This window comes from Botrytis deweyae (assembly GCF_014898535.1).
Source record: "Botrytis deweyae strain B1 chromosome Unknown BDEW_001, whole genome shotgun sequence".
Taxonomy (NCBI): Eukaryota; Fungi; Ascomycota; class Leotiomycetes; order Helotiales; family Sclerotiniaceae; genus Botrytis; species Botrytis deweyae.
In genome coordinates this window covers 2,223,047-2,237,241 of record NW_024066208.1, presented here as the reverse complement: position 1 = coordinate 2,237,241, position 14,195 = coordinate 2,223,047, and the positions used below count along the sequence as shown (strand labels likewise).

The 14,195-nt window shown below is 41.9% G+C and overlaps 5 protein-coding genes across 5 annotated transcripts; all 5 read left to right on the top strand.

The window, feature by feature from the left end:
- Window positions 1–69: 69 nt before the first annotated feature.
- EAE98_000671 (uncharacterized protein) lies at window positions 70–653 on the top strand (the record flags this gene model as incomplete). The annotated part of the gene is made up of 3 exons (XM_038948289.1): window positions 70–218; window positions 311–491; window positions 525–653. 3 exons carry the CDS (start codon window positions 70–72, stop codon window positions 651–653), a joined length of 459 nt encoding a protein of 152 aa, XP_038815966.1.
- Window positions 654–1,139: 486 nt separating this feature from the next.
- EAE98_000670 (uncharacterized protein) lies at window positions 1,140–2,033 on the top strand (the record flags this gene model as incomplete). The annotated part of the gene is made up of 4 exons (XM_038948288.1): window positions 1,140–1,352; window positions 1,404–1,505; window positions 1,565–1,657; window positions 1,713–2,033. The coding sequence occupies 4 exons, from the start codon at window positions 1,140–1,142 to the stop codon at window positions 2,031–2,033; spliced, it is 729 nt and encodes a 242-aa protein (XP_038815965.1).
- Window positions 2,034–4,041: 2,008 nt separating this feature from the next.
- Window positions 4,042–4,644, top strand: EAE98_000669 (uncharacterized protein; the record flags this gene model as incomplete). The annotated part of the gene is made up of 2 exons (XM_038948287.1): window positions 4,042–4,258; window positions 4,316–4,644. The coding sequence occupies 2 exons, from the start codon at window positions 4,042–4,044 to the stop codon at window positions 4,642–4,644; spliced, it is 546 nt and encodes a 181-aa protein (XP_038815964.1).
- A 2,209-nt stretch (window positions 4,645–6,853) lies between these two features.
- On the top strand, window positions 6,854–7,901 carry EAE98_000668 (uncharacterized protein; the record flags this gene model as incomplete). Its single annotated transcript, XM_038948286.1, has 2 exons — window positions 6,854–7,115; window positions 7,180–7,901. The coding sequence occupies 2 exons, from the start codon at window positions 6,854–6,856 to the stop codon at window positions 7,899–7,901; spliced, it is 984 nt and encodes a 327-aa protein (XP_038815963.1).
- A 2,421-nt stretch (window positions 7,902–10,322) lies between these two features.
- Window positions 10,323–13,898, top strand: EAE98_000667 (uncharacterized protein; the record flags this gene model as incomplete). Its single annotated transcript, XM_038948285.1, has 1 exon — window positions 10,323–13,898. One exon carries the CDS (start codon window positions 10,323–10,325, stop codon window positions 13,896–13,898), a length of 3,576 nt encoding a protein of 1,191 aa, XP_038815962.1.
- Window positions 13,899–14,195: the final 297 nt, after the last annotated feature.

Genomic DNA, 14,195 nt, shown 5'->3' with positions numbered 1-14,195 from the left:
GCGTCGCCCAACGATTTAGACAAATCGGGCACGCCGCTATCAGAGGTACGTATCCAGAGCACATTCTACATGGGTAGTTTTGCGTTTGACAACGAGTTCATCAAATTATCGAAAACGCGCAGCTATTCTAAGAAACAAAGACTAGCTAAGTGCCAACATGCGAGCGGAGTATTTCGCACATTTATCGAACATGCCAATTCCATCGGTTTGAGTACATCGTAGGTCTATTTTTTCATTATATTGAGCGCGTTCACGGTGAATCGTGGTTTGTTATAAACTTGCACATAATTCAAAGTGATAACATTTGCAGAAACATATTGGAATTTATCATCGAGTCTCGATTTTCGTTGCCTGAAGATTTCGATGAAGAAGACTTTACAAGACTCCAGGAGAGACTTTGCAACCTCGGCGCCATCATAAAGCATACGCCACGATATACCTGGAAGACAGAATTCCTTGTGATTTTATACGCCAGACACAGCGTATCGATGGTAAATTGTGTTCACTCTTTATTTTAGACTTAGCTAACAGTAAGCTCAGTGATTGACATGCCCACAATCCTCGAAGCAATTTTGCTACAATCTGAGAAAGGCTTGGAACACGTACTCTCTCAAGATCCGTCGGCGGTCAATGAAGTTCTTTACGAGAGTTGAGAAACTACATTACATCTCGCACATCAATGGCCGCAAGGATTAAGGATTCTTATTCGTGCAGGGGGTAACGTGAATCAATGCAATGATTGCGGTGAACTGCCGCTTACATTGGCAGCGAATAGAAATTGCTATTTATCAATGAAGATTCTCCTTGAGAATGGCAGCATGCTCCGCACTTGGTCCCCGCAATATTCGTGGAATTTGAGGGGTGATGATGCAAATGATTCTTTGAGATGCTTCAGAAATCGGAGGGATTCATGGAGATCGACAATCTTTGATCATTTGATTTAAAGAAGATATGGGTTACTCGAGCTAGCCCGATCTTTGATGATCGCTTCTCCCACGAGCATATCTCGATGGCTCAAAACAGACAGTGTTCTGGATACTCAGGCTGCTGATGCGGTAAAGGAACTCAAGAGCCATAGGGTATACATAGACCCGATACTCCTCCCTAAATTTCACCCAAAGACAACTACAGTCTAACACATGACAAATCTCACTCCAGAATTAGCAGAAGCTCTTTATCAATTTGGCTTTCTCGACATAGATTCACGTGATCATGAAGGCCGCTTGCCCATATTGGCACAAACAAAGTTTGAGACGTATGAAGCTTTTGATCTGCCACGTTGGCTTATCACGGAAGGAGTTGATCTCATAGGAACACTGGACAAGGAGAACATGATTACAACTTTACATGAGGTTTGCAGTTCCGTCGGAAACAATCGCAGACGTTGGATCATGAAGAACTAGGAGGAAACGAAGAAGCCTCCTGAGAATATTGACCTGATGGATATGGAATTTCCGCAAACTGTTCCATTAGACCTTTTAGACGTTGATGTCATCGATTCTTTTGTCTGTGCTTGCTCAATGAGTGGCTGTCCACCAATCACATGCTTTTGGGTAATTTGCAGGTGGAGTTCAAAACTGGGAACCCCGATCACCTTTGTGGAAACCGGGAGGTATTAGACTACGTCCCGTGGGTAACGTGGTGGGGCGAGGCAATGGTGAGAATATTTGCAAAAGTGCTGGAATCAAAGTTTAGCACATGTCCCTGGCTAGTCCATAACATTATTCGACAATGTACTTTTCTATAAGCTGGGACTTACGCATATGTGTAACTGTAGTCAGAGAATTTGTCCACCTGCCAACTCGTTTACGAAAGATGAAGTATACAATATCATGGAAGAAGAGCAAGGCATGATAGAGCAGCTTGAAAGCCTCACAGCTGAGTTTGAAAAGAATTTTGCAAAGTCTGGGAAGCCACTACATGCGTTTTTGAAAGACGATTGGAAATCGAGGATGGAGGAGATCATGTCCGAGAGTACCTTAAACGAAGAGTATGTGAAAGGAGTTCGAGAAATTGGTGTGATCATGCGATGAATGCTCAAAGTTTTGTTCGTTGAAACTGAGCAGGGAAACTATCTCCGCAATACAATACACGCGTCTAACATGAAGCCTTAAGCTCCTGTGAATCTATCCATTGTTTCAGCGGGGCGTATACGGAAAGAGGTCTCATTTGGAGGAAAGTAGCACTAAGTTTCTTTTGTGATAAATGAATTCACAGTTGCATGGGCTTGGATCACGAATTTTGTTTCAAGATCAGGATGATCTTATCCTCCCGCCTTTTGTTTGTATTAGCTGTCTTGAATTGATCATTATTCTCTGCAGAACTTGTCATCTATCGACCATTTACAGCTGTTTGTGAAGATTAGATATTATTCATGGTATCAGCCAACAAATTTCTTTAAAATGAAATGTGCAGATTTCCGAAAATTCTATGTTTAGCAACACGGTTTTTGTAAAATCTTCCTAACACTAACTTTTGAAAGACTATGAATTTGATTTTCAAATGGCAGGCACAAGGTGTCCAAGTTTGTCTTAAATAGGTACGGAAGCAAGTTTCTTATACAGTATGTCCAATCTTTCACTCGTCCCAATTTCAAGACAAAGGGAGTCAGTAATATCACCAGGATTAAGAATGCTGTCCTAGGTTCGAACTATATCGAGTAAGCGAGGATCAGATGTATTGTCAAAACATGAGATCATTGTTTGAATCTGCATGGCATTTTTGGGGGTGTAATGGAAGTCCTGTAGCAGAACTGTTTTGAAACGATGTCAATTTATTATGGAGATTTGATACCATCGTTTAGTTTATGAGAAGTATTTGTGCTATTTCATGGCGAACTGATTCGTCGACTTGTTTCATGTGCTAGCTTGGTAAGCTTCGTTGGTGGTAGAAGCATGTTGGCATAGCTATCATAAAGGTATTGAAAAGCTTTTATGAGTTCATTGATGGAAAGAGAGTTGTATGGTGAAGTTGAATTATCCATCTACTTGGGCTGACTTGGGCTTGGTCTTATAATTTGTTTCCTTTTCCTTTTTTCTCCTCATTGTTACTGTCTGAAGACCATATTTATTACATCCTGAGAGTGTAGTGATTACTTTGAGGGGTAATCATTGTCTAATACACTATCAGTGATAGATACCCAGGAGATTTTTAATCCATGTTCAAAACTGTAGAACTCAAAGAGAAGTAGCTCACTTTTTGTTTTGATGGACTTTGCTTGGATAAAAGAGGTTCTTCCTTGACAACAAAATTATCAACCGTGAGAGCCACTAGGTTTGAAGCTGACTTTAGTTGATGGCATCCGTTCGTCCAAGTGTCTGAACAATGGCTGCTGGCTTCTAAGTTGTGAAAATAACTTCAAAGAATAGAGTTAATCATTGTATACCTACCTTAACCATGAAAAAATTATAGTACAATCACAAATGACTCATTGAACTGGAGTAAGTTTCAGCAGTATTATATCCCTTTTAAATAGGTGAATCTGCCATAGACAAAAAAATCCACATCCGTTGCAAATGGAAAAACTAAGTAACTCTCACTGGGAGGACTTCCATCTAAGAAATATGCAGAAATCCCTTTTAGCTATTGAAACAAATCTTTATACCTAGAAATACAGTGATCTAAATGGTTCTATTCACACTTATGTTAAGCTTGTCTCTCGAGTGGTTCGAAGTGTTTGTATATTCTATTATCAAAAGAGCAATCAATCGTATGATCTTGATCTTGGGTTATCAAATTCACTCATTTGAGTGATCCCAGTCAGTGCTGCCGTATATGATTGGAAAATTCTGATGATACAGCAGGAGAATTATCGGAACTCAAATCTTATTAGCTGTAGAAACATCTAGTCCGCTAGTGATACAGCATATTATCACTACGGTCTTTGGGCTCTGCAGCTTGAAAGGCTATTTAATAACCTCTCTACTCTTCAAATATCTTCCTTCATCTCCAAATACTCTCATACTCTATTGACAAAATATTCAAGCACTTCCTCTAAATCCAGTTTGACCTCAACGCGATCTTACACACAGCTTATCAACCATGGAAAATTATCCATTTTACCAATCAATCGGCCGTCACCTACAACATATGATTGTTGTCGAGTCCCGATCATATCGCGGACAAGTCAACAATGAGGAGTTTTTGGCAGTTGCTACGTATTGGAGCGAAATGATTCAAAATAACGACTATCATCGAGCTCTTGCCCGCCCCGACTTTAATCTATACAACATAGACTTTAAGATATGGGAACACTTTTGTAAGTTCTAATCCATCACCTCTATCTAAGTAATTGAGAACTAATAAGCCATGACAGTTGCCATGAACACCACAGACAATTGGATATCATTCCCATGTGTCGATCCTCGTGGACCACTGGACATACCCGACATGAATCCATTCCCAGTCACTCACTATAGTCCTCGGCCAGCCGATCGTGCACCCATTGCGCCAGCCCAACAAAAGACAGCCCCTGATGTTGGAGCTTCCACTCAAACTCCAATCTCATTGGTTAGAGAACAACTCCCGGCATATCACCACGGCCTCTCCGCTAATGAGATGGAGCTATTAGCACGAAGAGAGGTCAACGAACGTTTAAGACGAGGAGTCAAAGGCCGGTCCGCCAAGCAATCGCGATTTCAGTAAGAAACGTCTAAATGCTGGTTAAAATCACGTTCTCTGTGATACTGATACTGCTTGTCAATCTTACTCCCTATCCTATATCGGACAGATTCTACAAGTTGTTGTGGATATACAAGGGAGCTAAATTTAAAAGGATGTGAGATGGTGAGGTTGTGGGGGGCGGGGGGTACAGGATTCATAATGATGGATTTTGATGAAGTGATATCAACTCAACAGGCATCTTTCCATATGATCCATTCTCCGTAGGCTATAGCAATCGACGAAGTTAGCACATTTATCAAATACGATTTTGTGTTCTCTCCCTACACTTAGAGTATATGCATGCTCAAAATTCCATGCTGATACATTGTTGATTAAGACTAAATTCTTCGAGTGCATTTTCGCAGCAGATCGCAACCCCACGAGAGAGTTTCAATTAGATCATCAGAGTAGAAAACAAGATCTCAAGTTAGGTTTTGAACACAAGCCTTGCTTCGCAGTCTTTCGAGAACTAAATTACCTTGCCATATGCCCCTTGCAGGGCAATCTTTCTATGAATATATTTGTACATTTAACACGTCGTCTTCGCATCAAGCTTGAATAATAGATTCAACGTGCCTAAATTTTGAGATTCTTTATGATAAACGGCTGAACAACAAAACATGGCCAATAAGAAACAGCTTGTTTGTATTTCCTTCCAAGCATTATTGAGGTCCTCTCGGTGGGTAAGTAGATTGAGTTCTGTCATTCAGAAACGAATTTGAAGACAAAGTATTCTAATGAAGGAAATCTGAATGAGTCTGTCATGTTCTGAGTGGTAGAACAAGGTAACTTGACGAGGAAAATATAATGCAAGGGCAAATGGGCAATGCAAAGAAAGGAGCCTTAACTTCTAGCATTATTGATCTGAGAAATTGTAGAGATGAAGTGGCAGCTTAACTTAACAACCTCAAGTTGACGAGTTGCCTACTCTTTTTACTGTAACAATCTGGTATACATCAGCATGGATAGACACTTATCTTACTTGTATTATAACCTCATTACCTCGGACAAATCTTGCTTTGGAAACTATGCAAAATTTCATCAGGGTGCCTCGATTCCTTTCCATCGAGATAATGTTGTGCGAGTGTGCGAGTCGCACACTCGACACGATTCCGTCCGATTCGAATCTTAGTAACGTCATATCGGCTTCTTAATGCTTATTTTTCTGAGGGGATGCGTCGATGACGAAAAATGGCGCTTATCAATCGCTTGGAGACCAGAATTTCATAGAATAGAGCGCGGCAGAGTGCCAGCCAAGCTTTGGGAGTCTAGAAGACCGAGGATGAAAATTTGAATACTGCTCAGGGGAAGAATTGGAGAGTCCATCATATGATCAAATATAGGATGCATGGAGATGAAAGAATCATCTACTACGAATACATGGCCAGCGAGTAGTCGACGTTTACCCACATCTCAGGCTAAAATTGGTTGGCTTAATGGTGCTGGATTCTTTCAATAGTGTGCTCAAGAACTTATTAGATTGTGGTATATGAATGGATTGGTCCCGTTTCATAAATTTAGATTCTTAGCAAGCGTTTCGCTAGCGGGCCATACTTGTGGATGTACCTAGGAAGTGGGGGTCTAATTGGAGACATGAAAGTTCAGATTAAACTCGTTCATTCGGCATTCAGTCAAATGGCGATAGGCCTGACTCAATGCCAATAGGCTATTCAGAAAAATAAATTCACTTTGTATCCCGAGAATTTGCGGCAAATGTACGGCGATCAGCTCGAAGTAGCTGGCAAGTCCTCTTTCGAAGCCGGATAAACGGAAGCCAAGATTTATACTGAAGAGAATTACTTCACTCAACTGCAAAGTTTAAACCCAAACAAGGCGGAGAGAAGATTGGCGAATGCGAAAGACACGTTATATTTGACTTACAAATACGATATCGATACTTATGACACATGTGTGCCGCTGTAATAAGTACCTCCACGATCTCTTGAACTTTTCTTCCGGACAGAGACTATGGCTTCGATCGCGAGAAATTCCTTATAACCATCAGTTCTCCCAGGTTCAAACCCATTTTGACATCCATGGAGCATCTCATCTTCATAATAAATTTCAGCTTAACCGCGGCTTTTTCACATACATCGAATCCTTATTATTGGAAATCATAATCATAAACCCCTTTTATAAAAAAAGAAAAGTCCCTCTTCATAATCAAAGCCACGGTAGATAGATACTCGACATGGCCGATGAGATTACGCCTGTCGGCGATACACACAGAATGCCAAAATTATATGAATCGGTACTTCCAGACCTTGGTCGTCTACTTCTCAGTCAACACTTGCCATCTGTGGATGGCAAAACTGTCACAGTTGATGAGTTTGCCGCTGCAGTAGAGAAAGCAAAATCACATATTCATAGCAAGAAAGTTTTTCTTCAACTACACATACTTCGACCAGATTATGTGCAATTTCTTGTTGATCGGGAAGCTTGGGAAACATTCTGTAAGTGTTCGATTGATTATCCCGCATCTTCAAGAGAGATAAGACTAACTATCACCAACTACAGGCGGAACTCCAGCCCAGAAAGCCCATCCAAACTACAGACCCTTTCCAAGAAAAGATCCTCGAATTGATAATCCTCTTCCTCAGTATTTTGACCCCAACATTCTTACACCTGATAGTTATGGTCTCATCTATCGCGATAATTTACACCCAGATTGTCCTAACTGCAACTGTGGCATCATTTCCCGAAGTGATTCCGAGAAACAACACATGTATGAAGATGGAGGTGTTCGTATGACTACACCTAAAGAAGAATATTTTGCTTATCAGAACGAGCTTGATGAGTTTCGTGAGAGACTTGAAGCTAAGTCTAAGAGACTAGGTTATAAAGACGCTGATGAGCGGTGGGAGAAGGAGTGTGAGATTCAACAGGCTGAGGAAGATGAGAGGATCAGAAATGAGAATGAGCCAAAGGGAAAGTCTGATGTAGAGGCAATCAAGATCAATGAGGTGGGTATCGTGGAAAATGCAGAAGAGTCAAAGGAGACAAAGAAAAAGGTTGATATAGTGACAATTAAGATCAACGAGGCGGAAATCCTAGAGAATGCAGAAGAGCCAGAGGAACCTAAGAAAAAGGCTGATCCAGTGACAATTAAGATCAACAAGGAGGAGATCCTAGAGAATGCAGAAGAGGCAAAGGAACCAAAGACAAAGACAAAAGCTACGTCAGGAAAGTCGAAGGTAAAGAGTACCAAGAAGCTTTGTTCTGGTTGTTTCTGCATGTAGCAACATGGTGGGGATGGTTATAATATGATGGGGCTAAGATATTGCAAGTCTAGCACTCCCAGATGGTGGGGCATAGGTTAGCACGGCGGGGAGTTTGTTCAAAACATGGTTTTTATTTCTCTTCATTCTAGCTACTAGATATGAAGATATCAAGTGTTTGATATCTTCATATCTAGTAGTACTCACTGAAGATGTTACGAAAAAAATTCTTATGTCTCGGTTATTTATGAAAGCCTCTGATCTACCGGCTTTGAATGTATGAAACTAGTTTGAAGGGCGATTTGAGGATGAGATTTCTGGAAAGAAAATGATGACTCCTCAAACAGAAGCCAGTATTTATTTCTTTCACAACTAAAGACTAGCAAGCATACAGATGGGGGATGTAGCCTCCTATAACTCAACTTAATTCATTCATTTGTAATACTACTTCTCTCTACGCCTTGAAAGTGCTTTGAACATCTTCTAGCCCTAGCGATCTACTATACAAGACTACACCTTGAAGATAGCTAATGAAATGATACAAGGTAAAATTTGCCTGCAAAGAAAACCCACACAGATGAAAGGGAGCTAAAATTGAATAGTCGTAAAGAACATGCCACCGCAGCTGCTTTAAATTAAAGAGCAATTACATCATGAGAAAAAACCCTACATGTCTTCCGTCTATGCCGCGGCTCTGAACCCTCAGTTGGCTCAGGCCCCAGAGATAATTCATTTCTTAGCAGTGGAGAAGGATAGACCCCCAGAGCTCGGCGAGTGGTGAGGCTGTGCATATAGAGTCATTGAACAATGATGTCATTAATCTAATGCTGATAAATCTTCTTTTGTCAACTGCAGCATTTAATCGGGAAAAGAGGTGTCATTCATGAGCCGGGCGTTGGAAACATTTTGACTAACAGCACAAATGCGTCACGTCGCAAATATGAAACCTCCGCCACTTTCTTCAAAAGCCATTCTGAGTGAGCAGGTGATATAAATCTCTTTACCATGATATCTCATGGTGAGAAGATCGTGCGGTAATCTAATTCTGCCTTTTTGCGCAAAGCTGTGTATCACCATGAATCCACAACTTTCGCAGATGTCACCTCTTCCTCTTATACCATCGCTGAACGAGGAACGACCATGACGCGGAAGGTCGAACAATGATGCAACACTTGCACCTGAGCTGGAGAAGGAAGAAAAATCGAATCAAGTGCTTCCTCAATAATGGAGATCTCCCATGCATCACCCTCTCTTATGATTAGCGAGAATTGACCCTATAAAGACCTGGTACAGTTATGGATAGCTCATTGCAAACCCCAGACCGCATACGCCCGAGCTTGTTGCTTTTTAACATCGAAATGAAAATTAAATAAATAATCGATTGCCTTATTACTTTTTCCTGAAATTTCTGAATGCTCAGCACCAAGTTTGAACAACATGACCAGACTCTACATAGGAGAAAAAAGAGGCCGGTTTTGATCACTTTTTAATACCCTCAATAACCAAATTCTTTTTCTTAAATCTAAAATAAAACATAAACTTTGATAAGAATTAGTATAATTAAAAGATAAAAAGTAGTTTGATATTTTCAGATTTATTTGTTTTATTTATAATTGATTTATAATTCAATTAATTCAGAGATTTCATTGAAGATTTATATAGTCAAAATCGGCCTCTTTTTTCTCCTATGTAGAGCCAGAGTCATTCTCGTTTAAAATGATCAATTAGATAAGGTTAGATCATAGATGTGATACCTCGAATGTGGGGGCTCGGGGGGGGGTGTCTTTCATAATCTTAGTCATACACACCTCAGTATTAAGGTTACAGTAACCTCTCGTGATTGTAGCAAGGAAAAACAATACCTGATGCCGTTTGCTTTTTTTGCCTGATGATGATCAAACAGACACATGGGATGACTTCATTTCACTCGTGTTTATATGTAATGAATATGAGAACCGGTAAGGAATCATCAACCAAAAACGTCAATTCGCGATGGTGTTTCTTGGGGATTCAAGTCTCAAGGGCGGTTCAATATTGACATATCGGGCGCATTCCAATCGCTCTCAGTGTAAGGGAGAAATTGTACAAATGCCAATAAGATATCCAGGAGAAATCAATCTGACTACAAGTAGGAATGTGAGAATACATTCCTTCTCAGAACTGCCATGGCAACTTTTACATTTTGGCAGTCTCTGTTTGTTGTTTCTTTTTCGAACTTCCACCATCATTCTTTCATCAAGTTTACTTCACGAAATACCCTCTAAGTAAAGTGATATCGCAAGTGCAGATATTATGCCATCATATGAGAAAGTGTTCTTCACAGATATAGTGTCATCCGCATTCATTTAGATTTAACGACGGAGGGAAGGACGCCAAAAGCATCGAGCTTGGAATTCTGCGACAAACCCAATTGGACATTTTGTACAATTTAATATTTTGAATATGCCTCCTCCATCTATAGGAGCAGAAGTCCCAATAGGGTCCGGAAGTATACCGTTGGGTGGGATTATTGGTATTGCCATTGGCGGTGCTATCGCATTGACTGTGCTTGGGGTTATAGCAGTCAAATATGTAAAACGAAATCATCGAAATGCAATCAAACTTCGCGGGGATAAAGTTCAAGACGACAAAAATACGAGTTCAGCTGGGCAAGCAAATCTATCGCCGTATTCACTTCCTCTGTTTGCAACTCCTTACCATTACCTTCCGCCCAGGAACGTCCCCGGTCGGCGCGGTACGGCGAAGAATACAAGCTTTGTTGACGACGATGACGATGAGGAGGATGAAAATGTTGTCAGACCGGGTACGAAGAGATCATCCGGGCCAAAGCACCTCTTCCAAAGGCATAGATCTAGTATCAGAGATTCATGGCCATTGGCATCCAGGATTCAGACACCCGCAACTTCGCTCCCCCATGCTCAATCAGAGAAAAACATACGAATCAATTGTGTCGCCCCACCAGGCTATGTTCTTTCGGAGCCACAGCGTCCAAAAAGGACGTTTTCGAGGAAGTCTCATGTCAAAAATTCCGATTCTGTCGAGGATATCACAATAGTAAATGGGGAGCCTCGAGTACCCCGTGGTAGGACTCGATCCAACTCAGAAAACCAGTTATCATCAATTCTGAAATCAACATCTCAACGTCTCAGGGACACCCACAGACAATCTGTGAGGAGAAGTTGGAGCAATCTAGGAAGATTTCCAGGATCACCCCCCAAACAAAGACTACCTAGTCCACCGTTGAACAAAGCCACAGAAAGCAGAGAAGTTCTTCTTGCACCCGAATGCTCTACATCAGACATTGGTTCTTATAAAGAGATGCAATCACCACGAACTCCAAGTCCTGGAAAGAGAGTTCCACGAGCGGCTGGTAGAGCATTTAAAAATCGAGGACGATCACCGACACCATCTGGAGATTCAGATGACAGCCTTTGTGGCATCGATACACCTGATCTTGTTATTCCGGCGCAGCTCACGTCGCCAAGCAAAAGTGGACGAAGATTTGAACAGCGCCATCAAATGAATCTTTCTCCTACCAAGGGCTCTAATGGAGAAGTCAAGACAAACCGAGTCTCTAAAACATCACTCACAAATGATCCGTTCTTCTCCTCGGTTAAGAGGTCGAAAGTTATCCCTTCTACTACAATTTATGAGCCACAACCCCGTTCTATGAGAAAGGCTACTTTCGGGCAGGAAGAGATACGAGAGCAAGCAATGAATCATGGTGACCTGCCATTGAAGGATATTTCAGGAAATCAAAAAGGTCCACTGGTCAAGGAACCTCGATCCACTCCAACGTCGACTGAGCTCAACCCGTTCCAGTGGTCACCGAAAGAAGCTATGCAAACTCGACCCATTATAGCAAGCCCCAATAAGATCTTATCGAAGAGAAAGGGACATAAACGTTCGAATGTGATACGAATGTCTGGTTTATCTAGACCAACCAGTGTTAGTGTGGTTCATGAAGAGTCGGAAGGGGACTCTCCCGGGATGACAATGATGATATCTCGACCAACTCTCCGTGTAGTTGAGCCAAGTCCTTCATGTGCCTCACTCGCCAGCCGACGGTCCAGTGCTATGCCTCGACCCCCGTCAGCTTCTACCTTCAATCCCAGCATCTCTATACCCTCTTTGAAGCCAGGCTCACGACATGTGTCATTGAGTCGTGAAAGGTCCGCGACACCACCTCCTTTGAGGATTAGCCCGGCTTTCAATATTCCACAACTCAAACCAGTAGAAAAACATACACCCCCCGAGCGGGAAGTATACACCCCTACCCCACCACCTTCAAAGGTCAACTCGATTCTCAGTGCTCCTTCATTGAAGCCAATAGAACGAAATATATCTGGGTCGTCAAATCCCGATGAATATTCCCCAACATTATCAGTTTGTAATTATTATGCCGAGAACTTGAATTCTGAAGTTGAGTTCTTTAAACATGCCCGATCATCACTTGCTATGAAGTCCCAAGTCCGTCGTCATATACAGAACATTGATGAAGAAGTTATAAGCCCTGATACCCCAACGGATACTTTGGTTTCATTTCCGGCACTGCCTCCGCCAGAACCGATCATTGAAGAAAATAGAATTCATCATCCTGATGTTCTGGAATCGTGGAGGACGGAATGTCCGCCATCACTAGCTAGCAATCCGTCGAGTTTTTCCCGAGCACCAAATTCGACCATCTCAAACTCGAGAGCACCAAGCCCTAAGCGAGTGTCTTTCAATGAAATTCCAAATAATAGACCACCCAGCTCTGCACGATTTTCTCAGTCCTCGATTAACACCTCTAACAATGCGTTGGTTCTCGGCCCTAGACCCTTCTCGCGCGCAAACCCACCGTCTCCATTGACTATTCCGTCCACATCCTTACCCGCACCGCCAATTCTCAGCCCACCTTTACCAATTCCTGTTCATCTTACCGGGCCCCGACCAGAACCTCACAAATCTGGGTCATTTAGCACTGCAATGACCACTCTTGCATCAAATACTCCTAACTCCACTCGTGAGTCAATTGCTACAAGCATTGGTCTCCTACGTCGAATGAACTCTGAGATTTCTTGTATCAGTGCCGGTGATACTGACTCTTCTCCGATGGTGCCTGGAATTGGTCTTGACTGGAGTGAGCGACATCGTACAAGCCGTTCATCTCGATTTTATCTCTCAATCGGCTCACCTATCGATGGAGCAGCCGTTCCAAGTTACCGCTCCTCTCTCAGTATGCTCTATCCAAATTCTTATTCTGCATATTCCAACTCGTATTTTCCTCAAGGAAATGATTCAAGTACTAGCGTCAACAGTATTGGTGAGAGGCGCCAGTCGAGGAGTGACTTGATGAATCCCAACTACGGAAATCTGCAAGAGATACTTGAGGATATCAATGCGAGTCGTGAGGGAAGCAGAGGTGCAAGCACCAGAGGCAGTAGTCCAATAGCAATGGGGAGACATGGATTAAACGTCAAGGAGAAGAAATTATCCTTGACGAATCTGACTATCCTCCCTGATGGGGGAATTGGTTACATGATGGACTACGACGATGAGGATGAAATTGTTATTGAACCCTTGTCGTTATCGAAAACCAAGACAAATATAGAGAAGGAAGTGAAAGTAACCAAAGATACCAAAGATACACGCTGGTCCGATGCAATGATCAAGCCTCTCACGAAAACCACTCGTCGAGAAAGCAAGATGGAACATCCCAGCCCCAAAACACCACCAAAGTGGGGGTGGAGTCAAGCGGTAAATGTAGCAAAAGAAAGGTTGAGTAGGAGTCCAACTAGGGATAAGGAAAACGTGGTGGATGGCGATTGGGATAGAGGAAGAGATAGTCCCGAGAGTCTAGGGCTGTACGATCAAGATGGATTCTTGAGAACTTCGCCAGAACGAACGACTGTAGATGCAAATCAGAGTGAGGATAGTAGGGGAAGAGTAAGGCGAGCAACGGTTAATGCGTTTGCTGGGGATTTAATGGAGCAGAAGAGGAGAGAGAAGTTATCTGCGCACATAGTTACGTCATAAGATTTGGATATGGAGAATTTATGGAATGCAGACGTACAGTTTTAGGGACCACTGGTGGACAGAGGGGGTGAGAAAGAAGGAGAGATGTTCGTCTCTTTCATCGTTGGGTTTTCGTAATATATAAGATTATAGTTGATCTTTTTACATCTAGCATCGAGACGGTCTCTATATCATGACGTCAAATAATTTATTTAATATGCCAATATTATTTTTCTTTGTTTATCAACTAGTTCATACAATTAGTCATTAATATACACTACGCGACTAGTAGGAAACTATGAAAAATCAAATTCCTTA